Raw genomic sequence first — 19764 nt, 5'->3', positions numbered from 1 at the left:
TTACACAGCCAGTCACACTACAGCAAAGGGAAGCCAAACGGAAGAGTCAACAACAGCCAGCACAACATCTCAAACTCTCACATAAAGGCAGAACTGGGGTAGGTAACCGGAATCTCCTTTCTCTAAATACTTGGGCTTGTTGTCTGTCCATCACCCATTTCTTGCATCCCTCAACACGAAGGGAACAGCAGTGTGAGCCTTTCACCTACTACATAAGGTCTGACAAACTTGGGCAACATTTTCTGCTGATGCCTTGAATGCATTGGCTTTGTCCTCAAAAAGTTTTGAGAAACGCTTCATCCCCTACTTTAACTGAAGCGATTTGCTTCCCATTCTCCTACCAAGCTTTCTCCTGAGAATCTCCCATTTTATTTTATTTCTTTCAGATCCGCCTATTCCAGTAGTAGATCCTTGAGCGGCCATAAAATGGTCACTGAAGAATTTAATGAGAATGTTTAGCATGGCAGGAGTGGTCTGATGGGCTTCATGGTGGGCGGTATTGAAGGAAAAACATAGACAATTTGGCAACATGTTCCATCACATCTGGGACCTTGAATGGTAAACAGTGAGGGGATGATTTCAAGTTATGGCTTATTTTTTCAGTAGAATATGACCTTAGATACTAAGATATCTTGGTAATACGTATTATTCCTTGTCAAAACAGAACCACTTGAACTCTTTAGAAGTGAAGGCTGATACTCACTAACTAAAGTTTTAAGGGTCCAAAACCGACGAAAATTTTCTCAAGATGCTGAATATTAATAGCTGTAGGGATCAACGAGACATACTTAGTGAAAGTGTCGATTATGACCAAGGCAAAAAGGTTTCTGCTTTGGGAATGAGGCAAAGGCCCCAGGTAATCAATACATGATTTATCGATTGGTTGAAACTCGTACTCAGCGACCAGTTTCTGAATGTCCCAGTCCAGATGAAACTACAGGTGACCTCCACACGAAGACTGAACAGAGTACACATAACTTGGATTCCTCATCCTCCCTGGAACAGAAAGACAAGAAATCCTTGAGCTGTGCGTGGCTCATCTTCCCGCCATCATGTATTTTACACTCTGTTATTAACGTACTTCCATCTCACTACGTTAATTTAAATTAAGACTGTCACTGAGTTGCTGCTTTGCCCGACCGTGAGCGGCGTTAGCAGAGTGTATCGATATATCCCCTCTCGTAGTATCTTTGCTTGACTGCTATTACTTCCCGGTCGTTGTCTGTCGTAGCTCGTCAGTCCGAGTTAGGAGTTCTTTGGGAGTACAGGCTGCCAGTCTGTTGGAACGCATCTGGAGCCCAGTCCGGACCTGCCAGTCGGGGAGTTGCAATGCGGCACTAGTGTAGTTGGGTTGGAGCAGCGAGGTCTGCGCAGACATGGCTCGCTGACCATTGTCACCACGCATCACTTGAGCCAGGCCACGGTCTTGGTGGATCGTCGGTTGGTCCTCCTACCGGACGGCGCGTTTTGGCTCGCCGAAAGTTCATGAGTCGGCTGTGTGTGCTTCGACTCCCGATTTGTCTTCATGCATGCTTAATTGCTGTTGTATCGTTCAGGTCTTAGTGCAAGTGTTTGTCAGATTGTGCGTTAGTTGGCTTTGTTCCCACTGACGATTATTTTAAATGTTCTTGGCGTAGTGGCTCTGAGAGGTTGGTCGTCTCATCAGGCGACGTGTAACCGGTTCTCTGAGCGCTTCTGGGCCCCTTCAATTACCATCTTGTGGAACTTGGGTCAGTCCTTCCCTGGTGCATGGATGTCGTTTAGCCAGTGAATGTGTTTCCTCTGCATGGTTGGGTCCGAGCCAGTATTTCCGCCGTCGTGTGCCTGGAAGTGAGTGGCAGACGCACCAGCAGTGTAGTCGCAACGGAGCAGCAGTAGCTGACGGACAAGCAGGCAGTCGGACGGTTGCTGCGTACCAAGGAAGATATCTCCTCGCAGTGCAGTCGCTGGGTCCGCTGCCGCTCCCTGCACAGTGTCGGAGCGTGTGTGGAGCTGTCTGAACGGTACGAGCTTCGTGCCCTGGCCACTGAAGTAATTTCAGGCAGCGTACTTTCCTCACCTGTTTGGGCTGTCCAACGTAGTGCGTGGTTTTGATAGCTTAATACATATTTCCTTGAGGATACTGACGTTCGTGACATTTGGGGTTTAAGTTCTCATGTACCGATTGGTGGGGAGCAAGTTGTTTTGTCGGTCGGTCCATGGCTGTGCCTTGGTTGGGTTTCTGACGGATCAAGTGTAATTGGTCTTACCACCTGTCTCGCCTACGTGAACGAGGGCAAACCGACTTCCCTGGAGGCTTCTGAGTGCCACCGGTGTTTAATTATCTGTTTTCAGCTACTTAAAATATAAGGCTTATGGTTATTTTCCTTTTTTCCTTAAAAAATTTGCAAATTTAACATGCGATATGTTTTTTATTTTATTTGCCTCTTTAATTGCATCTTAATGTTGTCGATGTTTTTGGCTTTCAGCAATTTGTATTGCACCTTGCATATGTTCGTTCTATCTACCTTGCTGTGTGTTGTTTTTTTTTAAATTACTTTATTGCATTCTGAACTGGATTTTTATCTTGTTGATTTGTTAAGATTTCTTGTTTCGAGGCCTTCAGCCGTGAAAGAGTTGCATTCGGTAAAGGTTCGTCTACGTGCCACTTTGGTTGCAAAAGTGTTATTAAATTACAATAAATTACAATTAGAAGGTGAAACTGACCCCAAACTCTTTGGCGCTTTCCAAAATCGTAATTACCAGTTCTGCACAGCGAGTTAAGCGCGCGTCAATCCTTCTGCAGGGAATGTTGGGACTCCTGTGTTGCTGCGTATTAACCTGGGCACTTCACTCACATCACCCACTTGAAACAATTGGCTCAACGCATTGGCAGTTTGGTTTTGCTCCACTTTAATATGACAAACATCGAACTAGAACTTAGAGGTCATTACTGCCCACTGTGTTATTTGGCTTGTGTATCGTGTCTTAACGAACATCCAGCTCTGCGCCTGGGTATCTATTTCCAGTCGACAGCGACGATGTTCCAAATAAAAGTTATATTTCTCTCGTGTGAACATAGCGGCCAGTGATTATAATTTGCACACTGAGTATCTGGTTTCAACATGTGACAACGCCCATGATGTGAACACAAGAGGCCTTTCGTCTCCACCCTGCTCTCGTAATAGGACAACTGCATCCCAAACATGGGAAGTGTTGGTTTGAACAATAAACGGGCAAATAAAATCAGGGATCCCTGACACTAGTGCTAGTTTTGGACTCATTTTAATGCTTCAAAGGCAACTTATTGTGGGTTCACCCCATACAACTGTTCTACTCATGGTACGTAATGACATAATAGGAGCTGCTATCTGCGTGAAATTCATCATGAATTCAGATTGAAAATCACTGTTCCAACAAAACAGATGGTACCTGTCTTGTCTTTTGCGACTGGAATGAATGAACTGGTTCCAACCGTTGTCGAGGGATCCCAGTTTTCATATTTCGTCCCAGGTGAAGGTTACTTTGTTTGATTTAACAGTCAGACCCGCTTCTTTGATGTGGCAGTACACATGGCGGATGTGGTGTACCCGCTCTGCAGAACTGGCTCTGTAAACAGACATGAACTTAAAGTCCTCCAGACGTAATCCAATGGACGCCATCAGACCGCCGCTCCTCTGGCTAGTCCAAATATTACCCTATTAAACGCAGTAAGGTTGTAGGCGGTATACAAAGACGTTAAAGACTTAGACTCTCCTGGTAAAAGCATCTGATAGTAGGCCTATAATGATTTATCTCCTGGTAATAAGCTATAGGTCTAAACCCCTTCCCATGAGGCTTAGAAACCAGAAATATAGTGTAAGGTGAGGCGAAGGATAGATGACACCATCAGAAAATTAATATTCGATTATATGCAAATGTTGCAATTCAGGAGTTGACCAGTAGGGAGCCTGATGGACTCAGATGAGCTGGTTCCGGTATCCAACTTTAGTAGTTACTCGCAATCTATTAATCAACACATCCGGAAATTTGCCCACCACTCGCAGATTGACCTCTGGGTAAGTGGGTAACATCAACCCTCGCGTGCTCTACACTCACTCTACATAACTTCGTGCCAATGCTATGGGTACAAAACTTAATACTCTCCTGTGACCTAAATTTATATACGACGACGACCCACATAATCAACCAAACACTGGGTCAATTACAAAAAAATCACAACCCATAAGTCTTCAGAGCCAAATTTTTACCAACGAAGCACACAAATGGCCACTAGAGACCCTGGAATCTCAGTCTGATACAAGACTGAGCAACGACACTAAGTGCTTGTCCTTCCACCACATGACTCATCCAACTCATCACATTTAGCTCTGGGAACAAGGTCAGTTGTTTATAACGCGTGTACCAGGCATACTCCAGGAGGGGACATTACTCCATAATCCAGAAGAGCACACACATGTTCGGGTCCTAAAAATGCATGCACACAAAGCAGTCGCCCACCTTTGATGGTGCATGAATGGGAGCATTCTGCATAATGCAGAATGTGCCCCTTGCTTCTGGCATCAGCTGTTCATCCACCTACCCTTAGGTATCATAGATTGCCTGACAAAAAGGTCAGGCATCTTGAAAAATAGCATACAGTGCTAGTAACATAATGTGACTGACCAGCTCTGACTTCATACATGTTATTCACAATGCCCAGGTTATTGCTCAGATTTAGTTCCCCCATTCATGGTCACTATAAAGAATGTTCACGAATTCCAGCCAAAAGTTTGTCTATATTGACATTGCTCACTGGTTTTTCACTAAACAATTTTCTGGACCTGTCCTCTGCTCCCATACCCTCCAAGATAATGCCATCGCCAGTTCTTCGGAGATCGCAACACATAATACCAAAATGCAAAGATGCATTTCATTAACACAATGAGGAAAATTGTTATCCTTGCCTTGTACGTAAAAAAAAAAAAAGGTTCAAATGGCTCTGAGCACTATGGGACTTAACTTCTGAGGTCATCAGTCCCCTAGAACTTAGAACTACTTAAACCTAACTAACCTAAGGACATCACACACACCCATGCCTAAGGCAGGATTCGAACCTGCGACCGTAGCGGTCGCGCGGTTCTAGACTGTAGCGCTTAGAACCGCTCGGCCACTCCGGCCGGCCCTTGTACGCAGTATACATGTTGGTCTAGCAAATCTTTCCTCTTACAAGCACCCACGCATTTATTTAACAGCAACTTTCAGAAGTCTCACAACGTATCTGCACCTTCGAATGCTCCCACAATTATCTTCTGCAAGCAGCCTATGGTCAATGGATGAACCTGGATAAACTACTCCATGATTATCCTGTAAAACATTAGCCTGTTGATGTTACCCAACAAACAACCACAACAACTCAGTTAACTGATCGGTACTCTCTACTGAGAAACGTGACACTCTTTCAAGAGTAGACATCATAGGCTTCGGCTACTCTCAAAATAGGGTGTCTATCTTCTTTACAAACAGGCTGCTAATTCTTTGATCATATCTACCCTCACTAATATTAACATCAACATCCAGCTCCTCATCCCACCAACGTAGGACAAACATTTACTGTTTCCAGGCCACAACCTCGTCCTGCAAACATTTTCCTCTGGATCTTTTTTGACAAAGGTGTGCCATTCAACCGGTCTTTCCAAATCACGTACTTTTTCAGGCGTGGCATCTTTTACAAGAGAGGCTATGTTCAACAGCCACAACCAATAAATGTGGGCAAGGGAAAATCTGCACGCAACCATTGTTGATGACCGAGACTGCTTCGCTGCCAACATCTGGGCCACATTGGCAGGCGATAATCTGGTCTGTTCACACATGTTTTCCTAGCGACTGAACTCAGAGAGATACTTAACCTTTTTACGAGATACACTGCCAAAATTGTTGAAACATGTTGCACTCAGCATGAGACGGGGAATGAGGTACCAACACAATAGTGCATGTGTACGCTTTGCACATGCAATGCAAATGCATCTGGACGAAACCTTTGGTCACAAATGGATAGGGCGCGGTGGGCCAGTGGCATGGTCTGTATGTTCTCCCGATTTGATGTTCACTGATTTTTTCTTCTGGCGCCACCTAAAATCTTTTGTCTTTCAGAAACCCACTGAGACTGATGAAGAATTGATAGCACGTATTATGGCAGCTTCCAATTCTTTGCCAGGAGAGTTTGAAAGAGTGCGACATTCACTCCAAGGTCTTCACAAGGAGTGCATTCAGGCAGGAGGGCGTAATGTCGACAACTTTTTGTAACTGTTTTCAAATAAAGATTATAAAACTTCACACAGACGTCTCATTTACCCTGGTTCCACAAACACATTGAAATCGTTGCCCAACAGACCTCCTACCATGACAGCTCGGATGGCATGTGTTTCTAGCCTCTTGGCAGTGCACAAAACTGTTCAACCATGCCTAACACCATCTCCTGACTAATGCAGTCATGGATTGATATGTGAAATATGTTTGATATGTACCACTCTGCCAAACCTCTCATTTTCTACTTCATTTCAGATACAGGCTGCATGTATCACTCAATTGAAGACACGTTAGTAATCATAACAAGACCTTTCAATACTAACTGAGAGTCACCACAAGTAGAATAATATTTCAAAACGAAAAATGTAATTTGAGTCCAATTACAATAATTTCATGTATCATAAACAGAATAAGCATCAAAGGTTCAACCAACCCCCTGAAAAGGGGAACTTTAAGCAAAATAAAATTTTTAAGAATATTAATGAATCAAAACCCCTTTGGAGAAATTGTTTTAGGTGACAGTTTAATTTATCAAACTTCTAGCCCAATGGGCTCGTTAGAATCAAAACTCCTTAACTCTGTTAACTTAAAATACTATAACAAGCATACTATAATTTTAAGAGAAAACCTTTTTTTAACAACGTTGAAACACATCAATTATTGTGCCAATCCTGTATGGCACTCTTCAGAGGCCATAAGCCCTCCTGACTGCACTTCACGGTGACCAAGTCTGATGCAACACAGACAAAATAAGGCGCACTCTACAATACATGAGCGAATAATAAATTAATGGCCAAGTGTGATAGTACTTTTCAAGGCACCAACATTTATCAACCACCAATGTAAAGCAAACAAATTCGTATTAATCAAGCGGTGGAGGTAAGGAATTTTTTTTAAAATAATTCTAAACACTGGTAGCTGTCGCAGTTCATGTGACCAATTTGATTCTATCCTTAAAGTGCCACATAAGAAAGTGAAAATTAATGGAACAACTATTCCGCTTTTCTTATGTAACCAGAATCAGAGCAGGCAGCGGATTAGTACTTAATCCCATAATAATAATTCTCGGAAGCACTAGCGAATTAAGAAACCGACTAAGAATAAACGTCAGAGTTACTGGTTATTAGAACGTCTACTTTAAACAGTACGTGGCTCCTACAAATAACAGTCAACTCTCTTGTAAGGCACAACAGCTAACACTGGCCTCATAAGCAGTAACAAGAAACCAGTTTAAATATACGTAGCACTATAGAAGAGACAGAATTGGGAGAATGTTGAATCAGAACAGAAAGACAATGCAATCACAGCACAGTACGGTTTCTAACTGGAAAAGTGGTTACAACAACTTAATAGCTCAGAGTATAAAACCACAACTCTGTGGATGATCATATATTTTATATGTGTTTTAAGAAGTTTGTTTTATTAGTTGTGCCGAATATTATTATTGTAAATATGCTGTCAAGCTACAAATGCTATTTGTTATTTAAGGAAGAGAATGCACATGGAACGTTAACATTTTGTAAGTAGATACGCTGGCCTAGTCAGGGAAAAGCTATTATCAAAGAGTATAATAAACTGTAAGAGCATTATCGCTGGGCGTGCGAGCAGTTATGAGTCGTGAGGAGCCGGTTGTTGTCGTTGGTTGTGTGAATTTGCCGGCGTGACTATGCAAAAGTGCGGAGTTAAAAAGTCTATTTAGAAAATGCAGAGCAGTGAAAATTGAAATGGTTGTTTTGGCAAATGTTTAATATGGGCAAGGTATGTGTATGGCATTTAGTGCGCCCAGTACAAATGCAACAAGAGTAATCACATAAGATCAAGAGTGCTGTGGGCCCTTGTTACTGGCTATGGTATGGCAGGATCCACCTGTGCCCTATTTTACCACTACATGAAGCCGCGCGACAAACCAACGACATCATAAAGTTAAGGAAGATCTAGGCGTTTTATAACGAGAAGTGTAATAGGCTGACCAACGGAGTTGGAAATTCATTACTTAAATAACATTGTTTTCATGCATATTGTCACGTAAATAATTTTCCTAAGTCGTTATCCAAGTAGTATCCATCCCACCCCTTTGTACGAACCGAGATAAGCAGAAAATGAAGTGAACATTAAGTTATTAGTTTATCAAAACATAATTTTTCGAACTTTTGGACAATTACGTAATAATGAAAACTTTGGATGTAGTATGAATAATGTCAGAAACACAATGATGCAAAAGTCAGTATTAATTCATTTGCTAAGAATAGAGTAACTTTCATGATAAAAAATTGGTAATAAAACTTTACGTAACTTGGACACTGAATTTCACTGTCAAAGCACAGTTTCTAATTTATAGCTTGTGGCATAATTTATAACTTTTACTACAAAGAAATATCAGCGTAACTGCTATGTAAATGACAGTCCTTAGCAATGAGCAAATTCAATCTTTCTGCTTGCTACAATTACGGTGAGTAACGTAACCAAAAGTTTCTGTCCACAGCCAGTAAACAATCTTACTTTAATTGATCTATGAAAATTAATATAATATGTTGTATGTGTTTGCTATTTGTTTATTATCTGACTACTGTGACATGTGTGGTGTAAAAAACTTGAAAGTGTGCGTTAGGTACTGTTTCTACGTCATGATGCCAATAACTATTCTTACGTAAAACTGCTCACCAGTATAAAGTTCAGTTCAAATTTAATTATTTTAGCTCCTGTGAGGAAGTGGTGACCATTGGTTGTTTTCATTAATGACATACTTTGAAAACCTTTTTTCCAAATTTTCCACTAACTACTGTTAATTAAAAATTAGTTTACGCATTAAAAATATGTAAAGGTAACCAAACTTTGTTTCTAATCGTCATTGCTAAAGTACTGAGCAGTAGCGAATCGGTTATAACTTCATCTATTTCTCTCGGTTTTGCATTATTCTTCGGAGTAGATGCCTTTTCCCCACAGATTAGGGTCTTTAGGTATACAGTCATATAGAAAAGCCTAATTAGTCAGAGAGGTAGGAGGCTTATAAGAGGACAGTACGTCTAGCAAGAAACATCTCACTCACAAGAAAGGAAGCAGTCAGCAGCAGCAGCTAGAAGGCTGAAGACGTCGCGTGAGTCTATGGGACGGGACATGGAAGCATCCATGCGTAAACCACCCACAGACAGCAATGGATTCCACTGTGGGCGCTGCCAACCCAGTTACCATACGGTAAGAAGCCCCTGTATAGTCCCACGCAGCTGTGCCACCCCTCTGCGTGGCGCCAAGCCAGCATCGAACCTAGACTGCTTCGGCGTTGGCTTCCAGCCCCGAACACAACAGCCTCACCACCATTGGCGCACGGTATACTGCCCTCTCCTGGTCGCCCTGTAACTCTGTGTCAAACCTCGCTGGAAATCGACCAATCTAATGACCGTCCTAGCCAACACCATTAAAGCTCCATGCAGCCAATCACGGTACAGCAACGTTAAGTCAAATGAAAGAACCGACACACAGAATATATATGGAAGGCGCTATGGCTCTTGATCAAAGCAGTAAATCCCGTGCAAGAAAGAATACGATTGTAATCATTTATTATAAAACTAAAAGAGGAAGATTAACATTAAAATGTTTATAAAATACGCATACAGATTTTCAATAGATCTGCATCTGCACACATACTCAACAGAACATGTGAGAAGTTGTAGTTAACATGGCGCTACATGTTAGGGATTCTTTCCGTTCCAGTCACGTTATGACTGCAGGAAGAATAAATACAGAAGTACATCTGTTCATATTATTATTACTCTAATCTTATCCTCCCAGTTCCTATAGAAATGATACCTAGGTGGATGACAAATGCCTCTGGAGTCTCAATTAATAGCTGGCCGTTGTGGCCGAGCGGTTCTAGGCACTTCAGTCCGGAACCAACCGGCAGCTACGGTCGCAGGTTCAAATCCTGCCTCGGGTATGGATGTTTGTGATGTCCTTAGGTTAGCTAGGTTTAAATGAGGTCTGATGACCTCAGATGTTAAGTCCCATAGTGCTCAGAGCCATTTGAACCATCTCAATTAATACTTGTTTTGCTGGACAGTTACTATCTACCTATAGGCTCCTGCATATTGATCTATTTGACCATTTATGTTGCAGTCCCCACTGGTCAATCGAACTTGTGAAGTATATGTCCCCTTATTTGTATACATTTAATATTCCCAGGTAATTCCGTTTCGCATAAGTACTATAACACTTAGAAGCAAAACAGTTATCTACAACCGTCACAGCCAGTAATGCAAACTCTCTTGGTGAAGTACACTTTTCAAGACAACATGAAGCAGACCTCATAAATTGGTGTTCTAATTACTTTCCAGTTTTATTTTCCTCACAGTGTTTTGAGTTTTTGGTGAAAGGTACTGTACATTTTTTTCTACATCAGTTTTATAATAATTTCACTGGTGAACACAGAACTAAGAATTAGGATGCTGCAGTTTACACACATTACTCAGACATTTCTGACATATTTAGACTTGAAAGGTAGTTACATCGCATTTAATAGCCTGATTTGGATGACGGGAGGCGGGTTATAGTCAGCAGCATACTAGAAAGAGTCGACAAATTATGCTGGGTTCTACACCAATTAGATTACATAATGGTCAGACAGAGATTCCGAAATAATATTCTGGATTGTAAGGCGTACCTAGGAGCAGATATAGACTCAGATCACAATATAGTAGTGATGAAGAGTAGGCTGAAGTTTAAGACTAGTCAGGAAGAATCAATACACTAAGAAGTGGGATACAGGAACTTTGCCTTACACGGGCAAGTGCTCTACCAACTGAGCTACCCAAGCACGACTCACGCCCCGTCCTCGCAGCCTTACTTCTGCCAGTACCTCGTCTCCTACCTTCCAAACTTTACAGAAGCTCTCCTGCGAACCTTGCAGAACTAGCACTACTGAAAGAAAGGATATTGCGGAGACATGGCTTAGCCACAGCCTGGGGGATGTTTCCAGAATGAGATTTTCACTCTGCAGCGGAGTGGACGCTGATATGAAACTTCCTGGCAGATTAAAAATGTGTGCAGGACTGAGACGCGAACACGGGACCTTTGCCTATTACGGGAAAGTACTCTACCAACTGAGCTACCCAAGCACGACTCAAGACCCGTCCTCACAGCCGTCCTTCTGCCAGTACCTCGTATCCTACCTTCCAAACTTTACAGAAGCTCTCCTGCGAACCTTGCAGGACTAGCACTCCTGAAAGAAAGGATATTGCGGATACATGGCTTAGCCACAGCCTAGGGGATGTTTCCAGAATGAGATTTTCAATCTGCAGCAGAGTGTGCAATGATATGAAACTTTCTGGCAGACTAAAACTGTGTGCAGGATCGAGACTCGAACTCGGGACCTTTGCCTTTCGCGGGCAAGTGCTCTACCAACTGAGCTACCCAAGCACGACACACGCTCTGCACACCGTTGCTTTATTTTGCGTGGTTGACAGAATCACGTTATGCTCCTTTCCGTGTGAGGTCACTCTGCTGCATCGGCACCTTGGTCGTCCAGTTCAGGTGGCATGTGGCAATTTAGCTCCGTGGAGTGCCCTCCCTACACGCCATTTCTGTTGTTCTTCCTGGTTTGTATTCCATTCTACTGGGTAAAAAATATTGAACTGTATGAGAAAACTAAATTAGTTTCAAACTACAGTGTGGACACACTTTATTCAGCATGTAACTGTCGCTATGGAGATTCGGATTTAGAACAATTTTAAGAAACATTTTTGGAACAGCACTCAAAAAGTTTTAAAAAAAATTTTTGTTTTTAAAATTCAGTCTTGAACGCACCACGTATGCTACATGAACATAGGTGACATATTTTGGTCGAATCACATGACCATCATCAGACCTGTAATTTAATTTAGAAAGTAATAGAAACCTTACTAAATTGACAATAAAATATGACCAAATGCTTATGAGGATAAAATACAATAAGACTTGTTATACCCATGGCATCCTTCGAAGATGGTAGGTGGAGCGCTCTTCCCAGCTGCTGTCATGTGAACTGGTGCCAGCAAGTGACGGGCATACGCTTAAATACGAAGATGCTCCACCTACCTCTTCTCCCTCTACCTCACGTCAACCAATCAGTATAAAACGGGTTCACATAATCGTCAAAACGTAAAAAAACAAAGTACAATAATAACATAAAAGTAGTTATGTATAAAATATATCTCTACAACCATGGAACTACTTACATATTGTATATTGTATCTTTTATACAATATTTAAGTAGTTCCACGGTTGTAAAGAGATATTTTATACATAACTATTTTTATTTTATTATTGTACTTTGTTTTTTTTAACGTTTTGACATGTGAACCCGTTTTACACTGATTGATTGACGTGAGGTCGTATTTAAGCGTATGCCCGTCACTTGCTGGCACCAGTTGACATCACAGCAGCTGAGAAGAGTGCTCCACCTACCATCTTCGAAGGATGTCATGGGTATAACAAGTCTTATGGTATTTTGTCCATATAAGCCTTTTTGTCATATTTTATTGTCAGTTAGTAAGGTTTATATTACTTTCTAAATTAAATTAAAGGTCTGATGATGGTCATGTGATATGACCGAAACCGGTCACCTATTCTTGTAGCATACGTGGTGCGATCAAGACTGAATTTTAAAAAGAAAGATTCGGATTTAGGTTATGACACGTTCGATATGCCTGTCATCGTTGGTGATAGTATGCTACAGACGAATACCGAAATTCTCTATGACCCTCTGAAGTGTCGGAACATCGATGCTGTCAATGATGTCCTGAATGGCTGTTTTCATTACAGCAGCGGTTTTAGGGTTATTCCAGAACTGTCTCTTACCGTCCGGTAGTCACTCTGCTATCAACGAATATCGCATTGATTATTCCGTGACCGGACATTACACACCGCACAGTCAGGCCCGTTGAAGGTGAAGAGACGTATAGATCACGAAATGGGGGTTCTCAGTCCCCAAAATGTTCCAATTTCGCTTATTGATGAACCCATCTAAATGAAGGTGGGCTTCGTCGCTAAACCAAATCATATACGCCAACTGATTCCGCTCATGCCACTGGGCCAACTGTGGAGTTTAAATGTCCTAACGCAAACTGTTCAGAAGATGTAACGATTCTATTTCATGTAGTTCAATAATTGTCATCCTGTATGTATTGTATAGTAGTCTGAATTGGTTTCACCTCTGATACCGACCAGGGAACACTTTAACAATTGCTTCATCGGCCTGCAATATTATCCTGTGGCGTAACAGACCCCTTTCCTTTAGAAAGTTCGTGTGGAATTTTGTTTTTGATGTTCTTGGAACAAATATCACGATTTGTGGCTTTGACCAAAATACCTTACACACAGCGTCACTGTCTATGCTCTCTGCCATTCAGGAACGCTATTACCCAGTGCCAAAAACTCTGTCTTAATCTACTGTTGTTACTATTCTTCTTCATTGGTTGGCTAATTTGTGCAGTATCTTGCAATCGGATTCACTCTACTTTAATGCCCATTGTGTCCACCAACTGAACTGATCTGTCAGTCCCAACGAACGCTTTTAGTGCGGCATGATCCAACACTACTTTGAACATTTGTTTATAGAGAAAACAATGTATGTTACAAATACCATACATAAGTGCTAACATGTCCATCTACAGTGTGGAATAATTCCACTCTGCTTTAATCAAATGTCTGGATGCGTATCGCACTGGATGTTCCTTATTGTCGGTCCATCTGAATGCAAAATTACTCATATTACAGGATAAAATCAAATCGTATTCGAAGTTGGAAAATAATAACATTGCACCTGAAGACAGTGCCTGTTTCAAGGCGTGAAACGCAGTCTGACAAGCGGCAGATCACTCAATAGTTTTTCTTTCGTCAATAATATGTTCAAGGGCTCTGTAATTTCAGTAAATATCTGATAAAGGTCCTACAATAATTTCAAAGAATTGTATGTTATTAGAGCAGTTTCAGTGAGTTAAGATAATAAATTATGTTTTAAATTAGTAGATGAGATTATAAATTCATGGAATGTTGTACAACCATGTACGAGATGAACCCGAGACAATATATATAATATAAATAAATAAAACTAATATACCACCAAGAAATGTTAAGAATAAAATGTATGATAGACAATAACTCTCCATTATTGTTCCTGTTATTAACCCAACCAGGAAAATCTGGAGAATAATGAAAAGTATTATTGATATTAAGGGGATACGTTCAGAGGATTGAATCTGGTAACATAATGTTATAGCTTTGAGAGGTTAAACTTTGAGAGGTTAAATCATATGCATTGAGGCTGAGATTCATAGCATCAGGAAGACCAACAAAATTCGCAACGTTTGACGAGATTGTTCCTAGAACATCCGGAGCAATATTCCTGCCGGTTTATTCTAATGGAAGGTGCAGTGTTACGCCATTAAATGAAATTAGAGGTGGATGTAGAAACTTTTAAAGTGTTTCCCAGAAGCTACAAGACGAGAGTTGAAACCAAGGCTAGCTACTATGTAATATATACAATACAACACCAACAGAGAGGAACAACAGAAATGAAATTTAGCATAGGCACTTCATCGATTTAATATTGCAACATGCCACCTGAATTAGATGACCAAAGTGCCAATGCAGCAGGCTGACCTCACAGGGAATTGCACATCATGTCATCCTGCCAACCACATACAACGAAGTAACAATGTGTAAGTCATATGCAAGCAGACAGCTGCTTTCATAAATTTACACAGCGCGTTTTTAGGCATCAGAAGCAGTTTCTCAAGATTAGGCTCAAGGGCTGTTTGTTTCATACCACAATGTATGCATTAGTGTCCATGAAAGACAAAACCAATACTGATGTTGATGGTGGGCGTCGGTTCTAGGTGGTAGGTGAAGAGAAAGTTTTATTTTTATACCTGTCAGGAGGACGAAATGATATGATTCTCTTAGCATCACTCTATATACGAAAATCTTGAATAGTAATGAAGTAAATCTGAAAGAATGGCTCCTGCTAATAATTATGCGAATCCTTGTTAGAAGCTACCACTGTTGTTGGTATTTGTCACAGTGGATGAAGCACTGAGAAAAAAAGTGAAAGAAAGTTCTTAATATGGAATGTAGTTATAGGGCACCAAACATCAGTACCGGGGTTCACAAGCACATTGTCAGGTCGTAGAGTCAATAGATTACATAATACAAATTTATAGCTCACAATTAATGGAACAAAACAAAAAATACTATTAAGTCTTCCTAAAATGGGATAACGAATTATCACATAAATAATCAGAGAATGCAGTGAATAACATTGGACAATTTCAGTTAAATGTAGAACATGACAATGCAAAGTAACAGCAACAAGAAATACGTTAATAGTAAATGAGTCAATTCTTTGTCTTTTTTAAATTAGTTATTAAAACGATTGATTACTCATTTATATCCTTGTTCCTACAAAAGAAAGAGGATTGTAATTCATGTCTATACACTTTAAGATACATCAAATGTTTTTCTTGGTTCTACTGCATTTATCAGCTGTAGAGATTACAATTTTGCTAGCGTCTTTTAGATCCTTGAGCTTCAAGTTTTACTACCGTGTCCACGAAGATACTTTTGCCGTTAAAATAGCACAACGATACGGCTAATCACATATTTCGAAGTATGTCCCGAGTAGCTGTCCTTGCGTGCCACAGTATGAGCGATAAGTGTCCGACGCGCCGTATAAGAGGAGGCCGGTGTGCTCGCTTGTGGCACTTCTAGCAAGGCCCTCAACTTAGAAGCCACTACAGCCATGAAGGCAGCCCTCGTCCTGCTGATCTCTGGTGTGTTGCTTGTGGCGTACTGCACGCCGCTGGCTGCTGCAGACGATGGAGACGAAGTGTTCGAGGATGACGACGAGAATGACAGCTCAGCAGACGACGACTCCAACGGCTGCGGTGATGAGGAGGGTCTAAGTGGAGAGAGCAGGCGGGCAGTCAAAGGTAAGCAGCAGCTCAAGTGGGCAGGCGGTGCACAGGTCTAGCCATCATGACGGCACTATTGGCTTCCCCAGGCAGGCGTTCTGACATTGTGAATGTCTGCAGGCAGCATTCACGTTGTCAGGTTGTGGTGATATTGCAGTTATACGACTAGCACGGTTCTCAATAGGCTAAATATGCTGCTACATTCAGTTACATTTCCCTTTAATATGGATATTATGGCCCATTAAAATAGTTACGCTTGCTAAATATGGACCCATGTTGAAAGGGCATTAGGCTTACATTTGTGTCGTACTGAGGGGCTATCTACTGATCACTATGATACCTCACTTCCATGTAGCTCAACAGCATATCATTTAGAGGCAAGTAACACATAAGCACTAGTCGTCTATGTATCTTGGTACTAAATTTGCGCAACAGATTTCTATGACAATTTGTTGCTGAACATGTACCGATACTAACAAAAATCCACATACCATAAGCAATGCGAAATTATGATGCTGTCTTCAGCCAAGCAAGTACGACATTAATAATAAACTAACAAGCATGTTCTCAATGTTGAGTGCTGAGACATACACTGAACACTTATCACGTATCTGTCCTTTTGGATAATTTGAATAATTGATGGGACATGTTCCTAATATCCGTATTGACTGGGAAAGAGCATCTATTCTGAACAAGAAATGAAATAAAAAAATGTAGGATCTGTTATAACCGAAATGTTATTGCTCTACTGCTTCAATACAATAATGGTTGAGGGAATTTTGACAGGTACTAAATACAGCAAAGTGGTTAGCGAAATTTCAGGTACTGAAGTAACACATTTTTTAGTTTAGATTGTAATGCTTAATGTAAATGGTTGCCAGTTCATGGTGTGAGCGAAAAATGTTGTATAGTTGTTATTAACTTGGAAAAGTATTTACACAATAGTTACTGCAAGCCAGTCAGGTGGGAATGGGCCCAACACTTACTTGAGCTCAGACGCAAACTCGCAGTTAGCAACATGAACTAAATCTAATCATGAAATCAGTAAGACAAATTGCATTAAGCAATGCACTCGACTCCCAATTGTTTGGCACTCAGTTTTCAAAATAAATAGCTTCGCACAGCCTGCCATAGCGCCTACTGTTAATATTTCTACAATTATAATCGTTCGTAAATATTTTCTGTTAAGCAAAGTATGTCTTTTCAGCATATATCTTTCATTAAATAACCACTGATTAATTTTGCATAACACTGTTATGTATTTTGGAAATGAGAGCAGAAATTGTTGATTACTCAAGGAATTTAAATTTTCTCATTTACAATAATGGAATTACTTTTTCGTTGTCACTGAATATTAATAGTGGTTTTTAAGTGATGATTTCGCTGATATTTAACGATCAGATTTAATTATTTTTAAATTTTTATAATTTTCAGTTTTTTAAACAAATTATTAAAATTAAATTAGGTCAGCAGTTTTTGTCTTTTTGTCTTCAATAGTGGCTCTCAGTTTTAATTAATAGTGACAGATAGGACCCTAGTTGATAACTGTTCAGGTGTTAGCTCTTGTACCACAGTGTTAACTTTAAGTTGGTAATTATTCACAAAATGAAACTACTACATTGGCTAGCCTTGACATACTTCTAAATGTTAAAGTTGTTCTGGCCTTAATTTAGTGAGTGGTTGCTGGTGCTGCATAAAATAATAAACGCCCACAATGCATGGCAACAGGCTTGTCTTGTCCCTTTGCAATACACAGTTTATGGCCCACAGCGCTCTTCTTTCACATTAATTCCAATTCATGCTTTTTGCACTGTTCCCAGTTAACACCATAATTATGCCTGGCCATAACACAAATTTCTTCCAGTTTGGTACCCAACAATGTGCAGCGCTACGTGCTGCTGGCAGCCACTATGCCTGAGCACATCTGTCAGACTCTACTGCACTGTGAGCATCTGTGCCCAGTGGCAATGATCCCTAACTCAAATACATTCTTTGACAGCTCACTGTAGGAAACGGCCCTGACTGGACTAGAGTATTTGCTACGTGTTAGCACATAATTCCTTTCTAGATATTGCATTTAAATTGCATAATCATATTAATTGATAAGAAAATAGTTAGAAAATAGTGTCAAAATGCGTTACATAAAAATTTACTCCAGTTCTCAAAATTACAACATTAATACTGCGAAACTCTCTTGTGTGTTAGACATAGTGTTGGTGTGTTACACACTGTATTCACGTATGTTCCTCTTTGCATTGGTAGACTGTTTTGAGTTCCATGCCTACAGTTTTGTTTTCCATAGAGCTCAGCTACCGTGTGAGTTACATGATTACAAATATAATTGCCAGAGTTTCACTAATGAAAGAAAAGTAAACATTTACGTGTCAATCACTTCTTAAATACGAGTATAAAAAATGCACATAAAATTCAAGCTTAGTGTTTCCACCAGCTGTAGGCAGGTGTTGCTGTAATGACTACTGGAATTTGCTGATGAGACACTTGATCATCAAGTCTGTCCTTTGTTGTTTAGCAGGTGCTCACGCCCGGGCCGGCCACGCGAAACACGCTCGTGCAGGCAGCCGACACGCTGCGAGCAGAGCTGCAAACAGACCCCACGCCAGGTCAGGCGCCGCCCGGAAAGCCGCACACAGCGTGTAGCCGCCGCTGCTGAGGAGGCGCCACACCATGGAGGTGCAGTCTGGAGCTGCTCACATTGTCCTGTACTCTACACTGACACGGCAGAAATAAAGCACTACTGCACTTTGCAGCAAACATATGTGTTTATAAGTTTCCTTTAATTTAGATCTATGGTCGCAAGCTTTTTGTTAACAGATTACCGGTTTCGGTCTCTAATGACCATCGTCAGACCTGCAGCAGAAATGGAAAAAGCATTAATACACTCTCAAACTGTCTACAGCTTAAGAACAATACATAGACCATAATGAAAAGTAGTACTGACAAAATATACATTTGTGCACTTTTAATATGAATAGGCATACCTGTTTCATAAAAACATTGTCCTAATGTACTGCAGCCATAGTGGCATCATCAAATGTTAAATGGAGAATCAGCACCAGCATCATCAAATACATATAAATAACATCACATGCACTGGTCATGTTGTCAGTAGTACTACTGTTTAAAACAAGCTGCCATACAATAGCCACAACTTGTTTGTGTTGTAAGATCACCAGATGTCGCTAATGTAGCCATACGCTAGTTTTCAATAATTAATTCAAAAAAGGAAACCAAAGGGGATACAATAGTTGAAGGGGCAAATCGAGTTCAGAATAGAGTATAGCAATATTATTTGTTTAGCAAAATATAACTGCAGGCATTCATAGGTGTCCTGAATCAAACAGGTGGCACTGTTGTGTATATGCATTCTGCAATTGAACTGTGGCCCACCACACTACAGTGGGTGGAGACAGTGCCTGAGGCAACGCCTGACATGAAAGAGTCAGATACATCTCACTGCACAACACACTAAAGAACAACAAACTGACAATCAAGTATGATGGTACTTATGAAGCCACTAACCTTTATGAACCATCAA

General features: G+C 40.8%; 1 protein-coding gene across 1 annotated transcript; it reads left to right on the top strand.

Annotated features, from left to right (window-relative positions):
* The first annotated feature begins 16004 nt into the window (after positions 1–16004).
* Positions 16005–18980, top strand: LOC124805192. The gene is made up of 2 exons (XM_047265689.1): positions 16005–16226; positions 18739–18980. The coding sequence occupies exons 1-2, from the start codon at positions 16037–16039 to the stop codon at positions 18864–18866; spliced, it is 318 nt and encodes a 105-aa protein (XP_047121645.1). The 5' UTR covers positions 16005–16036; the 3' UTR covers positions 18867–18980.
* The last annotated feature ends 784 nt before the right edge of the window (positions 18981–19764 follow it).

This window comes from Schistocerca piceifrons, chromosome 7 (assembly GCF_021461385.2).
Source record: "Schistocerca piceifrons isolate TAMUIC-IGC-003096 chromosome 7, iqSchPice1.1, whole genome shotgun sequence".
Classification (NCBI taxonomy): domain Eukaryota; kingdom Metazoa; phylum Arthropoda; class Insecta; order Orthoptera; family Acrididae; genus Schistocerca; species Schistocerca piceifrons.
The sequence above is the reverse complement of the archived record's forward strand: the minus strand, read 5'-3'. Positions and strand labels throughout refer to the sequence as shown.

What these genes read in the sequence shown, in the direction of transcription:
- LOC124805192 (XM_047265689.1), top strand. Translation starts at nt 16,037, where the DNA reads ATGAAGGCAGCCCTCGTCCTGCTGATCTCTGGTGTGTTGCTTGTGGCG. An exon ending in GAGCAGGCGGGCAGTCAAAG is followed by an intron (nt 16,227 to 18,738) that starts GTAAGCAGCAGC and finishes TTTGTTGTTTAG; the next exon opens with CAGGTGCTCACGCCCGGGCC.